General features: G+C 47.1%; 2 protein-coding genes across 2 annotated transcripts in view; one reads left to right on the plus strand and one right to left on the minus strand.

Annotated features, from left to right (window-relative positions):
- The window catches only part of LOC127007973 (DNA mismatch repair protein Mlh3-like), an 81334-nt gene that overhangs the window by 22779 nt on the left and 35759 nt on the right, over nucleotides 1–22796 (plus strand). The gene's annotated exons all lie outside the window — the stretch shown is intronic.
- On the minus strand, nucleotides 19061–22148 carry LOC127007620 (uncharacterized). The gene is made up of 2 exons (XM_050878762.1): nucleotides 20968–22148; nucleotides 19061–20843 (listed from the first exon to the last, which is right to left on the minus strand). The coding sequence occupies exon 2, from the start codon at nucleotides 20693–20695 to the stop codon at nucleotides 19514–19516; it is 1182 nt and encodes a 393-aa protein (XP_050734719.1). The 5' UTR covers nucleotides 20696–20843; nucleotides 20968–22148; the 3' UTR covers nucleotides 19061–19513.

Below are 22796 nucleotides of genomic sequence, written 5' to 3' on the forward strand. Positions count from 1 at the left end.
TTTTTAGGTGAGTTCTGTAATTTATTGTACAGTACCCTCTCGAGTTTCGTGTTATCCGAGTTTCGCGATCCTCGAGTTTAGCGCTTAGTCCTTAATTCTTACCATCACGACTCGCGCATTACCGCTACGAGTTTCGCGCTCCTTTGACTTGTACGGGTCACGTCTACCTACCGTCGGGGTCATGCATGCTGCCTTAAAAGGTGGTGTCCAACCATTGGGGCTATGGGCAACTGCGGTTGCCCATATGCCCAACCGGGAGTGAGCTGTTGGTTGTCCTTATGAATGGAAAACGGTTGTGAGTACGAGCGTGGGTACGTGGGTACCTCACGGCTGTATGTAAACAAACAGACGACGGCAGTGGCTGAGGAGTGAGGAGCAGTGGAAGATGACCCACCAAGAGACTCGTAAAATGGACTGGCAGAGCTGCTTTGCTTACTACTTGATTAACAAGATAAGAGAACACCCCGTGCTGGGGAACCACAGTCCAAAACCCTTTTTCTCCAGGCTATGAAAACTGTAGATCTCCCAGCGATGTTTTCCTCTTCTTCTTCTTCATTTGACCTGTAATGCATGGCAACGACAGTGAAAAGTAACAGTGGAAAATAGCAAAAGGGCATATTAAACCAAAATCAGGGAAAGAAAAGAACAGAAAAACACCTAAGTTCAGGGTGAAGTGTATAAGTGTGCACTGTTAAGTAAATAAGGGGCGCTTTCACAGTCACTGTTTGTTTAGATCGTTACCAATGGCGGCGATCGCCGCTATAATTTTCCATGTGAAATTAGCCTATGGGGCAGTGGTGGCTGCAGAGAAAGCGACAGGTGTTGAGAGTGTGTGGTAAGGTGCGGGGCGATGCTAACCCCGCAGCCGCCACGAGGTGCCGTTGTAAAGGCAATACCTCCAACACCATCACATCACATCACTATGTAGCGTGGAAAATGGATAGATAAGAAAATATTACATTGAATTAAATAAATGAAAGCTACATCCCTTTTTATGACAACCACTAGGGTAGTGAATGGTATGTGGTAGCGTGGTAGTTGTCGAGCGCTGGTCCCGGATGTTAAGGCCTCAGGACAAGTGAACACTCGTTCCGAAGTTTGTGACCAGAAGGGCGTTACTTGTGTGGTTAATTATGGAGGGTGGGAGGATTTCCGTGGGAACCACTTTTGAGACAGCATTAAGAAACTGGATGGTGATAATGTACTATGGAGGGGATGTGTGTATTGTTCAGTAATTTCCAATGAGCAGCAAAACAGGCTCCAAATGATAACACTCAGTTAGGTTATATATAAATATGTATTTGGTTTACTTTAAAGGTTAGCGGAGTGCTAATAAAAATATGAAAAAAAAAATGAATGACCGACAGGCTGTAGGCCTCTAAACTAGCTAACTACCGGCACAAGGGAGATTTGGGGAATACACAGAATGCTTAGCTCCGTAGTTGCTGGATGCGGAGGAGGAGGAGCTGGCGTGAGTGTCGGGCTCGGCAGAGGACGTCCTCGATGGGAATGGGCGGTCCTGGTGATGGACAGACGGGCGCCGCTTGATGTAGAGATGGAGCGGCTCGGGTGGTGTGGAGAGGCGGGCGCCCTTTGATGTAGGGAGCAGCTTGGGGCAGTGGTATTGGAGCCCCCAGGACAGTCGAGGGGCAGGTTACCCCGCCATACAAGTTCCCATCCTGTAGTCCGTCTCACCCCGCAGGCCGTGGGTGGTTTTTCGGGGGGGGGGCTGAGTGGAGAGGTGGACACCGCTCTCAACTCCAACTCTAACTCCAACTCGCTGCCTTTCCTTGCTAGGGCTGCTGCTCGTCTCCTGCTAGCCCGCCTCACACAGCAGGCCGTGGGCGGTGTGTGCGTCCTCCAAGCTTCTGGCTTGCTGCCGTGGTGCTCGTCTTCCCACCTCTCTCCCGCTTCTCGTCCTTCCTCCTCACTGACTCGTGGGTCTCCTTGCCCTCGCCTTCTCGCCTCTGCTCCTCGCTAAGCTCCTCCCCCTTCTTCACCTGACTCCCTCTCGGCATTACAATCAAACCCTACCTAACTAACTAGTTATTGGTTTCTTAGAGGGGTTCGAGGCTCTGAGATGAGGGATTTCAGTAACTCGTTCATATATTCGCTCATTCGCTCGCCGTGTTATCTTCTCATAACCTTTTACGCACTTACATTCCTCAGCTACCCATTCACTCTTTCACTCATTCACTCACTCACTCTCCCACTCGCTCACACTTACTCACTCTGTCACTCACCGACTTACTCACATTCTCTCATTCATTCATGCACTCTCTTACACTTACTCTGTTACTCACTGACTTACTCACATTCTCTCGTTCATTCACATTCGGACCGTTACAACTACATTGGTCAGTTTCACGTGGAAATACTAGAGCGGCGATCGCTGCCATAGGTAACGATCAATACAAACAAAATGACTGTGAAAGCAGCCCTAAGTGCATGTTGTGAAGTATAAAAGTGTGGAGAAGGAGGACCTAAGAAGCGATACAAAGCATTACAGGTCAAAAGAAGAAGAAAAAGGTCCACTATACACTGGCCGGTGTTGCAAGAAGTATCTTCCTGGTGAAATTAGTCATTTTGCTGTATACCACACATGCGCACTGTGGGAATACACAGCATTAAAAGTGTTAATTTGCCTGGATTTGTTCTTTTTTGTCCGCTTGTGGTCTTTGTGAGCGGTGAGGGAAATAAGGAAGCAGTAAGCAAACTGAACCCCTCTGCGAGCTATTTTGCGATTGCGGCGGCAGTTTACGTTCAATAGGCATTGACAAGTCAATCATGATGTTAGTGATTTGATGATATATAACAAATAGCAGATTATACCATAACACACAGAAAACTACCAGAAGCTATAGGTTTGTCCAACTGTACCACAGGTGACCGCGAGCAACCACCCTTACATTAGCAGACGACACCACGTGGATCACAAGCGTGTATTCAGAACTGCTAGCCAATGGTAAGGCAGCCGCCTTCAACTGCGGCTTCAGAACGACCCGTTCTCACTTCCCATTTTCTGCATATTATCAAGGTACGTATTTTGAGATAACAAGAGAGTAAAGTCGAAAAAAATTGTGATAACAAGGGAGTCAAGTTGAAAAAAAAAGTAATTTTTTTCCACGGGCCGGAATCAATAAGCACTTTTTCATGTATTTTCAATACCTCGAGTTTCGCGATCCTCGAGTTTAGCGCCATACCTTCAGAATGAAGCAAGCGCAAAACTCGAGAGGGTACTGTAATTTATAGAGAAAAGTTTTAATGTTAATTGATTGAACTGCTTCCTTACACTTTTTGGTTGCCAACTCCATATTGATTGTCTGTTGCTATCTATGGGTAAGATACAACAGACTGATAGGAAAGCCCTTCTATTGTATTTGTGATTTTAATGCCCACCTTGTTATTTGGCTGAATTCTGTTTCACTCATTGATAGTCATGGCCATGCTGCCCATGATTTATCTTGCCTATATGTTTGTGGACAAATTGTTTGTGCACCTACCCATGCTTTAGGCAGTTGCCTAGATTTATTATTCACAGATTTTCCTGGACTTGCTAATTTTAGTGTTAGTTTTGCCATTGGTTCCTGATGTAAACCAAGTAGATGCAGAACTATGGTCTTATTGTTCAAACAATTCCACTGCAGTAGTACACTGCAACAAACAAAACACGCATAGTTGGACACGGACCCTAACATAAATAAACACTATGTATTAACTAAGAAGGTACGTACATCACACTTCTTACAAACTGACAGGACAAGCAAGAAACATACACTAAACAAATAACGCACAAACAGACAACATATATGAGGAGACACAAGCAACCTACCCTCAGCTGGTGAGTCCTCAGCTGTTCTGCGAGACGAGTAAGGAAAGGACCCCAAAAGTAAACAAAGTTTGTAAGGACCATTAACATAAAGGCACTAGTTATTTCACCACATTCTTCCCCTCTTAGTTAAGTTCACGTGGAGTAATCCTGAAGGTAATTAGGAGGTTGCTTTACTCTCTCTGACCTTTGAAGTGGAGGAGGTGAGGCTGTCTGGTGAGGCACTGTATGTGATTCCTGAGTGGTGTCATTCTGAGGAGTAGTGTCCACATTGGAGATCCCGCGTGCAATCTCCAGGGGAACATCTGCATCCGACACATCCTCAGAGACCTGGGACTGAGGTACAGGACTAGCATCTGTAATTTCTCGGTTGTCATTAGCCATAGGAGCAAGATGTCTTAATGAAGCCTTAGTCACCTTCACATGAGCACACTTGGGGTTCACCTCTACAATTTCAACCTCATCTACAAAGGGGTCGTTCTTGCTGTGTCTTACGTGGCGTTTCAGGAGAGCAGGCCCTCCTTGGATGAGCCAAGTAGGCAACGTTTGGCCAGTGGTGGACCTTCTACTATGCAGGAAAAGGCGTTCATGAGGAGTACTGTTTGTGGAAGTGCACAACAAAGAGCGGATAGAATGGAGTGCATCTGGGAGAACAGTTTCCCACTGAGACACATCAAGGTTTCTTGATTTGAGGGCTAGTGTTAGAGTCTTCCTTATAATTCCGTTGTATTTTTCAGCTTGGCCATTCCCCTTAGGGTTGTAAGGTGTAGTACAACTGGTAGCTACACCTTTCTTCATCAGAAAATCCTTCAACTCTTCAGACATGAAAGATGTACCTCTGTCAATGTGGATGTATGCTGGCATACCAAACAAGGCAAACAGTTGCACTAAACAACTGATGAAAGTTCTAGTAGTCATATCAGTACAAAGGAAAGCAAAGGGGAACCCTGAAAATTCATCCACAACTGTGAGTATGTACTTGTTTCTAGATTGAGATAGAAGTGGGCCTTTGAAGTCTAAGTTCAGGCTCTCGAATGGCTGAGTTTCTTTGATCAGCTGCCCAGAGGATTTGAAGAACCGTGATTTGAGCTCCAAACACACTTGACAAGTGGTAATTCTCTTCACATCTTCTACCAAGTAAGGTAGATTCCGACCTCGGACAAAATGCATCATACGAGATATCCCGGGGTGACATAGGATTTCATGAAGTTCACTGAGTTTGTCAGTAGTAGTGGCACCACAGATGCGGGAGAGAGCATCAGCCGGAATGTTTTCTGTTCCTGGACAGTACACAATATCATAGTGAAAACATGAGGGTTCAACATGCCACCTTGCTATTTGTCATTCTTTATTTTACTGTTTGATTTAGAATCAAACATAAACTTTACGCTGCGCTGGTCAGCAATAAGCTTGAAATGGTGTCCAATTAAGTAGTGTCTCCACTTCCTCAAGGCTTCCACTATGGCATAGGCCTCTTTCTCCACCGAAGAATGTCCTTGTTCACTGTGAGTAAGTGCAGGAGAAGAAAGCCACAGGGCGACTATTCTGGGCTAGAGTAGCTGCTATATCGTGATCTGAGGCATCTGTTTCCACCGTGAAAGGAGATGAGGGATCTATGGCCATTACCACAGCACTAGCAATGTCTTTCTTCAAGTTCCCAAAAGCTTGTAATGCTTCAGTAGATAAAGGAAAACCATTAGCTCGTGAGAGAGGGCGGATTTTCTCTGAAAAATTAGGTATCCATCTTGAGTAATGTGCAAGGCGTGTAGGCAGCGGCTGAACTGGTAGCGTACTGGGCCCACATTCACCGCGTGATGGACGACGCGGGTTCGAATCCCCACGCTACCACCTCGGATTTTTCAGTCACTGCCAAGTGGCTCAAAACTACCCACATGCTGTCCTGAAGACCACCCATCAACCTGGACTCTAGAGGAAGCCGTCCAAGCGAATCAAGAACGAGTTCCGGGGGGCAGCATGAGCCAATGCAAGATGGCACCACTATAAACACTCGCCTGCACCAGAACGGGCTGGGCCGACCATCAAACCCCACCAGGAAGAAGCCTTGGGCCGACCATCAGGCCCCACCAGGAAGATGCCTACTGGCGCAATAGGCAGCGACGTTAAAAAAATAATAAATAAATAAAATAAATAAATAAATAAATAAATAAAAAAGTAACCCCATTGTCTTGCGAAGAGAAGCTGCATCCTTTGGAGGTGAAAGATCCACAGTGGCTGCAAGCGTTCTGGGTCAGGTTTGATCTCTCCGTCCGTTACTGAATACCCCATTAAATTAATGATTATGACTTTGAAGTCACAGTTGTGGTGGTTTAGAGTTAGGTTGTATTCCTCAGCCACCTTCAAGAACCTCCATAAATTCTGGTCATGTTCCTCTTCTGTCTCACCGCACACAGTTATATTGTTCACATGAGCAAATGCACCACTTACTTTTTCTTTAGTAAGGATTTCGTCAAGTACCCGTTGAAAAGCTGCTACTCCATTTTTCACTCCAAACGAAATGCGATTGAACTCATAAAGTTTGCCCCCAGCTTCAAATGCAGTGTTTGGTCTCTCTCCTCTGATGGCAACCTGATGGTATGCACTTTTCAGATCCAAGGTACTAAACACCTTGTACTGTGCAATGTTGTTCACCATCTCGTCAATATTTGGCAAGGGATAAGCATCAAGCTCAGTGAATCGGTTTATAGTTCGAGAATAGTCTATAACCATCCTCCTATTCTAATTCTCCCCTGACGTCACTAACACTTGAGCCCTCCAAGGAGAATTACTAAACCTTATTATTCCTTCTGACATCATATGCTCAGTCTCAGTTTCAGTGAACTTTCTGTCACTCAAGGAATATAGTCTTGACTTTTTAGCGACTGGTTTGCACTCTGGCGTCAGGTTCTTGAAAAGGAAAGGAGGTGACAGCTTAACCTCTTCCATTTCCTCTTAACCCTTTCCATACTGTGACGCCGATGTCTGCGTCACTGTATTGAAAGGGTTAACCCTTTCAACATGAGGGCGCGTATACTGCATCCTTGCGTGCCCCGTACCATATCCAAGGACGCGATTACTGCATCCTGGCTCGCTTTAGCCAATATATGAGTTATTTTATCTCTGTATTTATGCTTACATCTCAAAATTATCAATTAATTTATGTTTGTTTATGTGCACCATTTAATTCTGCATGTTTTCATATATAATACATGATGGTCATGTTGAGTTTATGGCTGTAAACTTGTTATATTCAATAGCGACATTTGAAATTTGGCACTCACGGCGATCCCAGATATGGCGCAGGGGGCTGTTTTGGCCCGGCCGTAGTGAAGGGGTTAACAACAGCTAGTGAACATATCTTCAGGGGAGGCCTTTCTCCTCCAAAATCCATTTCCAGAGCAGAATGTTTCCTTAGAAAGTCATGTCCTACATAAGCTTTGTAACACCTTAAGTTCAACACCTTGATAAGTCTCTCCCTGCAGCTCTAAGTCCACAGTGCACTGACCTAAGATGTTCAAGAAAAGGGATTCATCAGCCACAGAAACATTTTCATGCTCTGGAGACATAATTAGTTTGTTCTTGGTCCACTACATTACGACACACAAAGTTTTCAGAACTCCCAGTATCAATAAGGGCGCTGACAGGACAGCCATTTAGCTTGAGAGGCCTTACAGATTTTTCAAGACACTTAGGAGAGGCCCCTACTATAGAAGCTAGCATCGCAGCAGAATGTTTTGGGCTAGAAGAGCTGCTCGCCTGTTTCACCGAGCGGCACACCTTAGCATAATGCCCTTGTTTCTTACACTTTAACCCTATAAGCTCTGAGGGTGGCCAAAACTGGCCTCCTCTCAGGCAGTTCGATCACAACGATACACTTTTTATCATTATCAAGTGTAAAAGAAAAACAGTCCTACAGAAAAATGCACAAAATACCCAAGATTAACATGTAATATCAATAAGAACCATATGAATCTTCGATATTTTCCTACAAACGAAGATTTCAAGAAACCGACGGCAATCATTTTGAAACACAGTCGATACATTATGGAACGTGTTGAAACGGCTGCCGACTGTCAGATGTACAATAACCTATACTATACAACGATACTATTACTGTTACAAGTATATATACCTTTGTTGTATACTGCATGTTTTGCATTTTTTGTTTATAAAGCTTTAGCTGATACACTAAACAGACCAACAAACAAACTGGCTGTGGTAACTATAATGAAGGAAACCTATAGGCTATATCTGCAATTGGTAGCGTGCATTCTAGGTGCGTTCTAGCAAGGCGCTCTCTAGATGGCATTAGTTCTAGCGCCGGGCGGTGTGGCCAGTGACACAAGCTTGTGATTAATGATTGATTGATAGTTTATTGTTGCAAGTAAACAACAATAGAGAAGGGAGGAACATGCCATCCCAACCCCCAGGCAGTACAGAGTGTGATGGTACAACTAGTAATAAATGGGGAGGCAGTACATATGACGAAACGAAAAAGACTGGCAGGAATAAATACACAACAAGGGAGGAGGGCGGTACCTCCCCGTATGTATGCGTCCTAGCCTTCCTTTTCTCCTTTCCTCCCTCCCTCCCTTCCTTCCTTCTTACCTCCTTCCTATCCCTCCCCACCCCCTCTTCTGGAGCCCAGGAAACAGGGAAACAAGCGCAGGGGAGAGAGATGGGAAGGAGGGAGGGAGGTAAAACTTATGGATTATTTTGCTAATTCAGGACGAAAAGGAAAGTGAAGTAGTAATAATGAAAAAAAATACTCATGAGATTGGGGGAGTGGGGGGGGCCGCCCCCCCCCTCTCTCTCTCTCTCTCTCTCTCTCTCTCTCTCTCTCTCTCTCTCTCTCTCTCTCTCTCTCTCTCTCTCTCTCTCAGACACACTTGTACGTATCTCTTATCATCATCACTGTCTATTTTGTGCTGATTTTTCCTGAATAATAAAATCAACAGCGAGGTAGCTACATACATGATGCGTGTGTACGACATTTGTTTGCCGAGTGAAGATGTCTCCATTCTTCCTCCAAGCCTGTGACGAGCGACAGAGGGAAGGAGAGAGGAGGGTAGGGAGGGAGGAAGAGAGAGAGAGAGAGAGAGAGAGTTACCTCTTTTTGTTGTTTTTTTTGTTTTTTTTTTTTTTCCGTAGCTTCTATTAACTCATTATTCATTATTGTTTTACACTATTGATTCGGTACCAGTACTTAGTGTTCATGAGCATTATCATTGTTCAGATAAATGAGTACGATGCTAGGTGTTAGAAGCGTGAAAATTTGAAAACGTAGGAGCTTAAAGGGTTAAGGCCTTAACATGTCCTCCTTTCGAACCCTTAAATCGGACATTCTTACAGGATTTGACAAGGAAGCCCCTTTTTTCTGGTAGCCCTGGCTACAGCTAAGGGGGTGGGTGAGCTTCTTGCCCTGTCTAGAGTTGCAGCCACACAGGGGGAGGATCTCATTCTGTCTTACCTTCCTGAGTTTGTGGCAAAGACAGAAACAGGCCTTAACCCCATCCCTAGAGAGTTCCGTCTTTGCAGTCTTTCCTCAGTTGTGGGAAGAGAGGATGAGGAGCGTCTGCTTTGCCCAGTGCGGGCTCTACATCAATACCTTCAAACAACATCTTCCTCCTCTCGGCCTAGGAATCCTTTCATCTCGGTGCAGGATCCCAAATGCCCTATGTCTAAAGCAGCAATATCCTTTTTTCATCGGGATACATTTAACCCTTTCATTGCTAAACGCTCGCAGCGAGCATTAGGCGTATTTGCTGGTGTTGCTAAACGCTCGCTGCGAGCTCCACCCGCACTCAAATCTCCCGTGTATGAGTGTTCCAACACTAATTCTCACAACACAGGATTGCCAATTGAGTGGATTCTTCACTAAATTTGGTGGAAAATCATATCAGCCCAGCGCGGCAAATCTACGGACGAGTAACTGGTGGATGTTCTTGCCCAATATAGCGGCATTTTTGCATAGCTTCACCTATCACCGACTGATTCTTTGACCAAATAGTTGTAAATATTGCAGTTGGCAATGCTCCCTTGTCAGAATCTGAAGAAGAGATGTCCTCAGTTCCCTCAATATGGGTGATCATCCCGCATGCACCGACATAAGTGTTAACATTCAACACTCCCTGAACATGCATGTACGTTCGCAAGAGAGGCATACATAACCGACTCCTATAGATCTGGACCTCCTCTTTCCAATGGTGTTTTTGGTTCTTAGCTGTGATGAATAGTTTTTGAGATACAGAGGTTAAAAGAGACCCCCCCATTGGGCTGCCCGACTGCGCCTGAGGGGATAGTCGCGTCCGCACCGCACGCAAGGAAAGGGTTAAGACAGTCCACGAGTCTTTCCCGGGGATTTAGGCCCTTTGTTCAAGGTCCGGGCACATGACATCAGGGGTATTGCCACATCTATGCTTTTATGGAAGAACAGTGCCATTGCCTCCATTTTAGAAGCAGCCTTCTGGAAGACCCTTCAGTCTTTGCAGACTACTCCCTTAGGGACATTCAGAGGCAAGAGGGAGACGTCTCTGTCCTGGGTCCAGTGATTGCCGTTGGAGACTTGGTTGGATAACCTCCCCATCTGTATGACCATCCCTCAAGGCAGCAGGTGCCTTTTATTTCAGGATTTTATTAGTTGGTGTCATAGGGGTTTTTGTGGCTCTGCATTCCTCAGCCCATGCCCCTGGACACCAGAACTTCGATTAACAAGGGAACTCCCAACGGAAGTGCAGTGGGTACCAGTACTCAAGGTTCATCGACGACATCCCGCAGGAGATCATAAGTCCCTACCTGAAGCCAGGACACAGTCTCCTTGAAACTCGTATGTCTCTGGATTCTAAATATGGGTGGGACTAAGCAGGGTTTTATAATGTGAACCATTCACTCTTTGTTGTATTCCACACCTATGGCATGACCCACCTCCTATAATGTGTTGTTGTTGTTGTTTTGGGCTGCGGCAATCTACTTGCTCACATGAGCCCTGGTGTCATCCTGTGAGGGCTTCACAGGCACATCAGCAGCCCTGTCTTCCTAAGGAAGGTGCAGGTGAGGCAGATGACTGATTCCTGTCGTGAGGGATGGACGCCTGCCGCCAGCAGCGTGGGCAGGTCGAAGGTGGCCACGTCCAGGGGGCTGAGTTGGTGTCGTAGCAGCACTTTCTGAGAGTGGAAGCGGGGGCAGTGCAGCAGAAGGTGCTCAATGGTCTCATTGGGCCTGCACTAGGGGCAGTGAGGGTCGGGGACCAGGCACAGGAGGTGGAGGTGAGCGTTGAGTGTTGTGTGGCCCAGGCGGAGGAGCGTCAGGGCCACAGCTAGAACATGGGCCGTTTTCCTCACCCACAGCTGGTGGGAGGAGTTGGTGTGGTACTAGCCCATGGAGGTGGTGCGGAGGGTGTTGACGAGAGTTTCGTCCCATAAGGCATGGGAAGTGGGAGATGAGGCGTTTGGTTGTAGAGAGTGGGAGGGAGAGCGGCGTAATGTTTACCTTGGCAAGGGCCATCTTGGCTGCGGCGTCGGCGATGTCATTGCCTTTGCCTTTGATGCCTGAGTGGGAGGGCACCCACTGCAAGGTGATCTCCCAGTCCTCAGTTGTCAGTTGGAGGAGGGCCTGTTGGATGGTGTGGGCCAGGGCCGTCGACGATGCTGGGTAGTGGGAGAGGAGGAGGTGAAGTGAAGAGAGGGAGTCGGTGTAGACGACGGCCTTGCCCCTGGTGTGTGAGGGCCACGGTGTGTGAGGGCCACGTGCAGGGCGTACAGCTCAGCAGTCAGGATTTCAGTCTCTGGGGGAAGTCTCCATGTCCTGCAGGTGCTGGTGCTGGGGTCGTATATGGCTGATGCCGTGGAGGGTGGCAACGGGGAGTGGGAACCATCTGTGTATATTTTGAAGTGGTGGTGGTAGAGGGACCTGTCTAGCTTGAGGAAGTGTGCGGCCGCCACAGTGCTGGAGGATGGTCTATGTGGGAGGTCGAGGATGTACAGGGACAGCATGTGGGAGATGTCCAGCCAGGGTGGGATGGGGGAGTTTGGGCTGATAGGTTGTGGTGGTGGTGGAGTGAGGTGGAGTAGTAGTGCCCTTACTATCAGGGGTTGGCGGGCTGCAGGGAGCCAGACTGGAGCGTGCTGGTCCACTCCTGAGGTGCTGTACAGCTCTGAGAGGGGGTGGGAAGGTGGCAGGCTCATGATGCGGTGGTAATGGTGGCACAGCACCTCCCTTCCGTGGGTGGCTAGAGGGGGGATGCCACTCTCTGCATGGAGGGAGATCACTGGGGAGGACCGCATGGCCCCCATTGCGATCCTCAAGGCAGCATTTTGGACGGTGTCCTGTTTGGCGAGGGTGGAGGGAGCTGCTGCCCCATAGATGCTGCTACCATACAGCAGTCGCGCTCTGATGTTGGTGCGGTAGTAATGAAGGAGCAGCTCTCGGTTAGCCCCCAGTGGATGCCTACAATCTCTTCATGATGTTCAGCTGCTTGTTGCAGGAGGTATGTAGGTAATCGATGTGGCTGGCCCAGGTGAGGCGGGGCCCATCCAGCCACAGCCCCAGGAGGTTGTGTCCTGGCATAGGGGACAGGGCTGGTACTTATAAAGAGTCATACCACTATGAATTTTTCATAACCCTTCAAAATGGCGTATATTTGCCATAAATAATTCATAAGGGATACATAAGCGCTAATAATAATTCAGAAGCCGGTGTCACGCTAAGACTGGTCGAGAGGTATCATATGGGCTTATGAATAATTCAGAGGCGTCATGGCCGAACAACAACAACAAGTTTGTGTACGTCAGCCAAGGGAATTTCGTGAAAGGAGAGATGTCCTGAATGAACTTAGTGATACGGAACTCATCAGAAAGTACCGACTCGATCGTGCTGGCATTGTTTTTGTGACAGACTTAGTGCGGCCCATGTTATTGAGACCAACGGTGACAAACAAGGCACTCACTCCCGAGCAGAAAATTGTAACAACCTTAAAAAATTGTATGCAAGGCTCCGACACTTGTAGCCGATCACTAATTCACCCTTAGCTGTGCCCGTCATAACTGTGAAAGGGATATGAATGATTCATAGTGCTAATGAGAAATATTTAAGAATCTTTCATAGCTATTACTTGATTTAGGACTGAAATTTATGACTTTTTATAAGTTCCGGCCCAGGGCCCATACTTATAAAGCTAACACTTCGTCTCAGGCTCATCTTAAGAGCCCAAAACAGCCCTGTGGAGTCCTATATCCTGGGTGTTAATCTGAGACGCGGTGCGAGTAGCAAAAGTTGGTCCCGGGTGGGCATAAATCCTGGGTCTTCGTCTGAGGCAGTGACCTTCAAATGTAAACATTACCGGGTGTTGCCAGACAGCCAGCGTGCCTCATCAAATCGTTTTACATTCAAACGCTCACTATAGTTTTACGAAACCATATTATTATGGATATGATGTACTTCTATTCAATACTTTCACCATTTTAAGGTATCTTACCCATTAGTTTTCATATGAGATAACTGATCTCGCCGTTGTTGGCAACTTTACTTTCCCCACTACCTGTGGCGGCTGGAGCCCCAGCTAGGGTGCACACTCACCTCTGAGACGAGACATAACTCAAACGCCTTACTTCTTTATAAGTATGGGCCCAGGTGTTCTATTTAGGGACACTGTAGGTGGTGTTGCAGCCTCTTGAGGGTGAAACAAATTAGGGCACTTTTGTGTGGACTGATGGTGAGGCCCCACGAGGTCACCCAGGCTGCTATTGCTGTGGGAGCCTCCTGGTAAAGAGATACATATCACAGAGGACTTGCATGTTAGTTAGTTATGGTAAAGAAATTATCCTGTCCTCTGGTTATAGATAAATGGCATATGAATACAATTATGCTCAATGAAAAAAAAAAATATTATTGGACAACGGGAATATGGCCTACGCCGTTGCGGGCTGTAAGGGGCGCTGGAGGACGGCTCGACGCAGGAAGGCGTAGCGGCGGTGGAAGACACAGATGAGGAGGGTAGCCAGGATCACAGTGAGCGTCAGTACCGTAGTCAGTGACGCGAGGATGGGGTATACTGTGTCGGGGCGAAGTTCTGGCCAGATGGCGAGAGAGGAAATGGGTTGTAGGGTGATGTTCGGTGCAGTGAGTTTGGGTAAGGTGTCTCCTAAAGAGCGTAAGGGTTTGAGTTGTAGGGGAGTTGTTGGTGTCGGCAAGTGAAAGGGTTTGAGGTTGTAGGTATGAAAGGTTTGGTTAAGCAATAGATGGTTAGATTGTGTAGTGGTTAGGTTGTGGGATGTGAGACTGCAGGCCTCCAAGATGACAAAGGAGCCGTGGACAGCGGTGTTGCTAGGTCGGGATCCAGGGCAAGTGACTGTAAGAGCAATTGAATGATGGAAATAGAAGTAACGCCAGGGTTTCACTCTAAGGTGGAAGATGGTGGTATCCTCGACTGGGGTGAAAAGACACAGAGATTCAATTGGGGAGTTTCTAACTAGACCCAGCTCACAAGGATAATTACTGGTAGGCAAAAAGACGTACTGATAAGCAGGGCAAAGGTACATCTGGAATCGGGTGATATGGCAATCATGAAAGTCAGCTGGAAAAGCAATGTGCATGAAATCTGATGAAACCAAGAGAGTGGCATGAGATGTAGATAGTTGGTAGATGGAAGAATTGACAACCGAAGGGGAATGGATGAATGTGATAGATAGTGAACATATCTGGCGACCTAAAGGGTATATGCACCAAGATACCATCTGTAGTCAATGTTGCCTCCATGTAGGGATAATAATATTGAACCTGGGTCTCACTGAAAACAGGAGTTAAGCCTTTTTCTGTTCTGGCCCAATCAATGACATGGATAAGTTCCTGAGGGGTGAGAAGGGAAGGGGTTACAACACCATCTAACACGTCTCTGAGCAGTGTAAATGTGTCCTGCAGTGCTAATTTAAAATTTGTGATTGCAAGGTAGACAGCTCTGAGGTTTGCTGCCATTAAAGCCAAATGGTGAGCCAATAAGTACTGGTGTTGGTCCTGCTGAAGCTGGGTTATGAGGGATGTGAAGTTGTTGAGGCGGTCTATGATAACTTTTTGAGTCTTAACAACCGTCTCAATAGCTTTGTTTTGGGAACTGAGAACAATGGCCTGGTTATTCAAAATAGTACCCCATTCGTCTAACTGATCGTGAACTTCAGCAACATCGGCTTCCGTAGCTGTACCAATGAGGCCTTTTAACAATCTCCCACCAATGTCGATGAGACCACGCTTGGACCTGGCGTGGGCTACTGGCGTTTTAAGGTAAGTTGAAAAAGGGGTCCATTCTAGCAGACTATCAAAGGATTGTTGGATATTTAGGAAAGAGAGCATGAGAGTAGAGAAATATGTCAGCGTGAGTGGATGGTTTAGTTTATGAACTGTGTCCGAGGTCTGCTGGAGAACCGCTTCCGCTTGCTGGATCTGGCGCCGGAACTGGGGTATATGGAGTCGCTCCAGCTCACGAAAATCGCATAGGGTAATGCGGACATCGACCACGTCCTCCACCACCATCACGGGGCCGTCTGGCTCCACGATTGCCCCCACACGTAGGTGTTGTTCATAGGAGGGCTGCTTCGTGGCATTTGTGGGGAGGACCAGGAGAATACCTCCCAAGACACATAGGCAAGGGAGTAGCATCGCAACTGGGTGAGATAATAGAAAGTGGTTAGTGGATGGATAAGGTAAAAAAAATATTGTGGAAGAAGAGAAGGGATGAAGATGGCTCTCCGTACAAATGCATCAGTGTGCAGATGTGTATGATCTTAGTTTCTTCCTGTAGTCGTTGGTAGTGTCCACCTCAGCTGGGCCTGGAGTATTTGTCGGTGTCGTTAGAGGGTCGTCAGGCGCAGGGGTCGACTCCTCACAGGTTGAGGAAGAAGGTCGGTTAGTGCGTTTTAGGTGGTCTAGGTGTGCAAGCTTCGTTTCCAAGGTAGTCAGGTGGCGGATCTTGACCTTATTCCCTTTGTCGTAGGACAGTACTCGGTACGGTCCCTCAAAGCGAGGTGCTAGTTTGTTTTTGGGTTCCTGAATTTTTAAATAGACAATGTCCCCTGTGACCAATAATTTGTCGGTTGCTGATTTCCATTGTGACGCATTCATGGCAGCCTTGCTATCCTCGATGTTGGAGGTAACCCGTTTATAGATCTTCTGGAAGTCTGTCCCTCTGACTCGAACGTAGTCATCAAAATTATAGATGGGTGTGTCCTCTTTGAGGAGGAATGAGTATGGCGATGGTCCTGGCCAAAAATGACAAAATGAGGTGTGTCACCTATTGATTTATGGAGAGATGAGTTAAGAGAAGCCATTACCTGAGGCATCCATTCGTGCCAAGTTACTGAGACATCACCGACCAGAGAGCGAAGTGTCTGAATGATTTTTCGATTTTGTCGCTCGACCATGCCATTGGAAGCTGGATGATAAGCCATGGTATTTACCTTATCAACTTGGTATTCCTTGCAGATTGCCTCCAAGATTTTATTGTTAAATTCTGTGCCATTATCTGAGATGAGGACTCTAGGGGTGTTATATTTACAAAAGACTTCATCAATGAGAGCTTTAGCCACAGTAGTTGCTTGCTTGTCCACAATGGGGACTAGAACCGAGAAACGACTGAAATGATCAATGGCAACCAATAGGTATTTGTGGCCTTCAGTAGTTTGGGGTAATTTCAATAGGTCAATAGCAATGGTATCCCATGGCTCTAAAGGTATGGGATAGCTTTTGATAGGGACTTGCTGAGTAATGGATCCATAATTTTCTGCACAAGTGTGGCAGTTGTTGATGTAATCAATGATGTCGAGCCGCATACGTGGCCAATAATATAACAAACGGGCTTGCATCAAAGCTCTACTTTTTCCAGGATGGCCTGCATGAGGGGAAGAATGTATGTTATGCAAGATCATAGAGACTAGGCTTTCTGGTACGACGATTTGTGTAACTTCCCTATGCGGACCGTATTTAGTTGTGATGTATGTATTCCTGACGAGGATGCCGTCGTTGAGATCAAAGTCAGTTAAGGGTACAGGGAGCGTTGGCAAGGAATTGGGGTCGCCACTCTGCAGATAGTATAGGATGGGTTGACAGAAGGTATCTGTTTGTTGCGCTGCGCGTATGGAATCATTCAAAGTTGGGTCATGAGTTCGACTTGGGTCATCAAAATGATCTACATCCATGTCCATTATCGCGCCGATATTTCGGGATAGGGCGTCCGCTACCTGATTTACTGCTCCAGGGACATGAGCAAATGAGGGATTAAAGTCTTGGACAATGAGGCTCCATCGGGCCAATTTCCCGTGAGGGTTTTAGTATTGAATAATTCCACCACGGCTGCGTGGTCGGTTCTGACATGGATATTGTAGCCATAAATGATGTCACGAAAATGACGTAATGCCCACACGACCGCAAGGGCCTCAAGGTGGGTAGTACTGTAGTTTGATTCTGCTTTGTTGAGCGTGCGACTTGCATATGCTAGAGGTTGTAATTTATTTCTAACATAATATTGCATGAGAGCTGCTCCTAGGCCCTGCCACAAGCATCTGTGTACAGGAAAAGTCTTTGTGTGGTCTGGGTAGGCCAGGACAGGCGGGGATGTTAGTGTTGTTCTAAGGAATCAAAAGCTTCCTGATGTTCCGCCCCCATGTAAATGTGGAGTCTTTGCATAAAAGTTGAGTGAGGGTCTTGCACTGCGTGAATAGTCCTTGATAAAGGATCGATAGTACCCGGACAGTCCTAGGAAGGAGCGGACAGATTTCACGTCTGTGGGCACAGGATAGTTAAAAATAGCCTTGACTTTATCAGGAGTCGTATGTACACCATTCTGATCTAGTACATGGCCTAAGTATGTGATGCTTGGACGCAAAAAATGACATTTTGGGAATCGCAGAGTTAGACCTGCCTGGTAAAGGCGATCAAATACTTCTTGTAGTAAGGTAATGTGTGAGTCGACATCCTGTGACACTATGATGATGTCATCTATAAAGGCGAAAACCTGTTTGCCAAGGAGGCCATGCAAAACTTTGTTGACTAGCCTTTGGAACGTTAGTGGCGCACCACTAACTCCAAAGGGGAGTTTACGAAACTGCCAGTGACCCGAAGGGGTAGAGAAGGCTGTGAGCGGTTTACTATGCTCATCGAGGTCAACCTGCCAATAGCCACTTGCTAAATCTAAGGTCGTGAAAACCTTGTTGTTGGTGCCCATGCTGCTTAAAATATCCTGCAAGTGAGGTAAGGGGTATCTTTGAGGGTGCGAAACAGCATTTAGTTTCCTGTAGTCAACAACTGGCCGAAATTGGCCGTTTTTCTTCTTCACAAGGAAAATGGGAAAGTTCCAGGGAGAAGTAGTGTGTTCTATGATACCTGATGCTAACATGTCTTTAACTGCAGTATCTAGGATAGGTCTTTGAGAGTGTGGTGTTCTGTATGCAGGCACATAGATGGGGTTGGTATTGGGATCAACCGGTATTGAATGTGTTAAAACATTTGTGGATCCAATAGGATCATACGGCAGACTGACAATGGAGTGGTATGTCTCTAGTAGGTTGTGCAATTTCTCCCTTGCTTCTGGAAAAGCCAGATCTTCTAGATGAGTAGTTAGGTAATCATTTACTTTTTGTTTATGTTGATCACTCCGCAAGATCTCAGAGGGGGAGATGATCTCTGATTCCTGTACGCTACCTATGCGTTCAGGTAGAACTTCAAAGTCAACGACGCATGTCCCTTGACGGAACTTGCGTACGTATGGGGATGAGTTGTGCATTATTAGGAAGGTTTGACCATTTTTATCTACCTTGCAAAGTGCATCCTCCATAGTCATGGCATTCATCTTCAAGCTCTCACTCATACAGATAGCCTCACATTCATCACTTATACCAGCAAGACGCATTTGAAGCATAGCTGATCCACGTCCTTCTAACGTGACGTCATTCGCCAGAACGCCGTGGACCCTCAAATGCTCTTGCGAAGAGGAAGAAGAGGGAGAGGGAGGTAATGTATTGGAGGATGATGCACTTTGTTCCTTAATAACATGCACTGCTGGAGATGAAGTATCAACCAGTGACCGCTGGGCCACGCTAGAAAGATGAGTATATTCTCCATCGGCGGAGGGAGAAGTGCACAACAATGGCTTTGGGGCCGTGAGTGTTCTAATTGGTGTTTCATGTTGGTAAACACAATCTTCTGCTGGAGCTAGGGACAAGCAGTGTTCCCATAGATTGAAGACCCAAAGAATATCACCTGGGATATTCAAACCATGACACACATGAAAGGTGGCTGTAATCGGGGACAGGGAGTTAGCCAACTGGATAGACAAGGGGGTGTGTCCAACTACTTTAAATGATGTGTCATCTAGTCCACTTAATTTTAGGCAGGGAGGTTCCAATACCAAGGTTGTCTTTGCGTCATGTAAAGCACGCAATGTACCGATGTTTATGATATTGGGACATGCCCCTGTGTCCATGAAAACACTAATTTGGCGACCATTACACTTAGCAGGGACAGTCATGGCAAGGGAGGATTGGGGATAAAGAGCAATGCGGTGGTGTTTCATGGTAGTGGTTTCAACATCCGTAGGTTGGGTTTCAATGTCAAAATGAGCTGTGGATGTACTTGGTTTGTTTAAAGGTGTGCGGGTTAGGGGTGTTGTATGAATACCACGCACCTGGTGTGATTTTGTACCTGAGCCTATGTTATTGCGGGAGACGTGGCGCGCGAGGCTTCCCCCGACGAGGTACCTCCCCGGGGCCTCGCGCGGCAATCCTTGGTGTAATGGCCTGATGTCTTATGGTAGGAACAATATTGATTTGACTGTTGGGTGTTGCTGCCGTACCAGCAATTACGTGTATGGTGTCCTGTGATTCTGCAGTTGTAACAATATTGAGTGTTATAGCCACGCCCGCGACTCCTGCCTCTAGTGTAAGGGCGGCGGCCGCGGGGTGTGGTAGAGCGGTTCCTAGGGGTCTGAGCTCCGGTCGGGGAGCGACTTTGGGGACGCCCCCTCTGAATTCTGACACCCCTCACCGCTGAGGATGGGGGTTCTGTTGGTGGCTCTCGTCCCGACAGGGGACTGATGTGGTTGAAAAGGGTTCTACCTTTTGGTAGGGGTTCTTCCTTTTGTAACTCTTTGAAGAGTGTCTCCGTGCAATTGAGGAGAAAGACAAAGTATGAGAAAAGGCGGCTCACATCCTCAAGGTTCATTTTCTCATCGGTAGTCCACGGGGAGTGACGGAATTGGGTTTCAAACTCTGTGAAGGCTCCACCCGCGACGCCTAAACAGTCATCCACTGCAATATTAGCCTTTATTTTGGGACGGTAGGTAGCCGCTAGGCGGAACAAGACTGACAGGGCACCCTGTTTGCATGTGGAGCCGAAATGGCTGATGAGATTTGCTTTCGCTTCATCATATGTTTTGGCTTTCTTGAATGCGTCACTTTTGATAATGGATTGAGCCCGACAAGGGCCCGTGTGGATGCTGTCGTAAAGGTGGGCCAATTTCTCCTTTTCATTTGTATATTGGAATTTGGTAAAAGCATCCTCTACCCTCTGAAGGTGAGTTAGGAGGTCGGGGCCGGTCTCCTCTGAGCCCGTATATTTTGGATTTTTATCCTCGCCCCTTAAAATGACGTTTTGAGGTTTGTCACTCATGGTTGGGTCACTTTGGTGCTGTTCTGTCTGGGAAGAAGTAGACTGGGAAAGCTCTGGTGAGAAGTCTGTGTGGAGCTTCTTTGCAGGAGGTAATAGGGGTGCTGGGGGAATAGGTTTTGGATAAGCAGCTCCTGAACGGAGGACTGTGTGATGGGGAGTAGCAATCGTTAAACCGCTGAAGGCAGAGGATAGAGCCTCTTCCAATTTTCGATCCTGGGACATGGGGAGTTAGACGGGGGAGTCACTTAGCTGTGTCTGATGCATTTGTAAGGAGACCAGAGCATGATGGTATGGCTGATGTATGGTGAGGGGGGAGACTGGGACGCAGGAGATGTGGGTTAACTCACTTCTCTCTGCTCACCGGCACAAGCTGTAATGTACGGGAGATATTAGGACGTATATAAGGAAAATTATAGGAAGGGAAATTGTAAGTAAGATTAAAGGGAAGGTGATAAGAAGATTCGTAGGTAATCCGTAAGGAAATGGTAAGATACCTTGGGTGTGAAGCAGTCGTGAGGTCGCTTGAGGAGAGAGTGGGTCGGTACAAGGGCATAAATGACTGGGATCAGCAGATGTGCAGATGGCGACACATATCACTGGGATCAGCAAGGCGTGGCTGCCGCCGGCGAAAGAGGGGTAGGGCTGGTGAACGGGGAGGGGAGGAGCGCTGAAGGCGAACGGTATGGATTACAAGAGAGTAGGGATAGGAATTTAAATGTAATCCGTGTAAGGGATTAAGAACAAATGAAATGGCGATTATATTTGGGGAAATTAGTGGAGAATGGGAGACGAGGGTGAGAATGTTATTTGAATGGGGGGGTTTCGACAGTACATGTACTAAATTATGGAACAACGTTTCGTCTTACTTGAGTGATAGTGCAGGTGACAAACCAAAATTGTGCGGCGCGTTCCACTAGCCGGGGGTGGGTGTTGCCGATGCTGTGATTGACGGCACGCTGACGCTGACTGCTTACGCGTTGATTTGAGCTGCTTGGCCGCGGCTACTACCTCTTCACTACTAATACGGCTTCCTCTTCCTCCTCTTGTGACTGTGAAGATACAGGGTTGGGGGAGCGCGGCAGGGGTTAATCCCGTTAATTGAGGTGGGATTTTTGGGTAGACTGGTCACGGACGTTTGCTGAGTGGTGGCACAGATTGTTGTTTTGGTGATACAACGTAGGTGGTGACCTCTTTTGTAGGTGCAAGTACGAGCGATGGGGCTTGTAGTCGTCTCATAGGGAGTGTAGTAATCCCGTAATTGTAGAGAGGGTGTGCTGGATTTGTCGATTTGTGCTGGAGTTCACACTGGTTCACTGGTATGGAGTCACCACGTAATTTGAGGCACTTTGTGTAGGCCAGTAGTATTTGATGATAAATCCTTTGTAATCGCTTTGTAATCGCTCTGTAATCGCTTTGTAACCGCTGCCACCAATATAAGTTTAGCAGGTTTGGAGTTAAAGTCCTTGCTTAACTTGTCTTTTTACTGGTTTTGTGTCTTACACGGAGCGGTGATGTGAACTCTATCGAGACGAAATGATGACTGCTCTCGGCAGCCGCACAAGCTATGTGCGTCATCTTTCGTTCATGAGGTTGCCTAGTCACAAAAGGATTTATACAGATAGAAGGAGAAGAAGTGGAAACGGATAGATATTTAGGATTAATATTTACATGTTTACAGGTGATACTGTGACTCAACTAGTGTTGGTGCCCTGCTGACGATGGTGATGTCATCAGCATATATGAGATGTGAGTGGTGAGGCACCTGGAGGTCCGACATAAGGATGTTAAATAGCCGAGGACTGAAGACAGAACCCTGTGGCACTGCTCTTCGTATTGGGTGTGATGATGACTTGGAGGCTCCCACCGCCACCTGAAAGGAGCGGCCAGAGAGGAAGTCTCTAACCCAGGTGAGGGTGGTGCCAGTAATCCCCATGCTGGCCAGTTTGTGACTCCCTCTTGTGGTGCTGAGTCAAAGGCCTCCTCTAGGTCCACAAAGAGGGCTGACATGACCTGTCGCTGGCAGTAAGTGTCTCAGATGTGGTAATCCATCTGTGCCAGAACATCCAGGGTGCTCCAGTGGGGACGGAAGCTGCACTGCTCCCCCCTCAGCAGGCGCTTCTCTTCCACCCACCTGGACAGTCGGGGAGCCGCCAGGCGCTCCATTAGCTTGCCAGTGCAGGAGAGTAGGGCTATTGGCCTATAAGCTGATGGCAGTGACGGGTCCTTGCCTGGTTTAAGGATAGGGATGAGGATGGACAACTTCCAGCAGGAAGGGAACTCTCCTGTCCACCAGCTGGTGTTAAGGATCTGCAGGAGGTGGTCT

The sequence above is a fragment of the Eriocheir sinensis genome, chromosome 36, assembly GCF_024679095.1.
Source record: "Eriocheir sinensis breed Jianghai 21 chromosome 36, ASM2467909v1, whole genome shotgun sequence".
Taxonomy (NCBI): Eukaryota; Metazoa; Arthropoda; class Malacostraca; order Decapoda; family Varunidae; genus Eriocheir; species Eriocheir sinensis.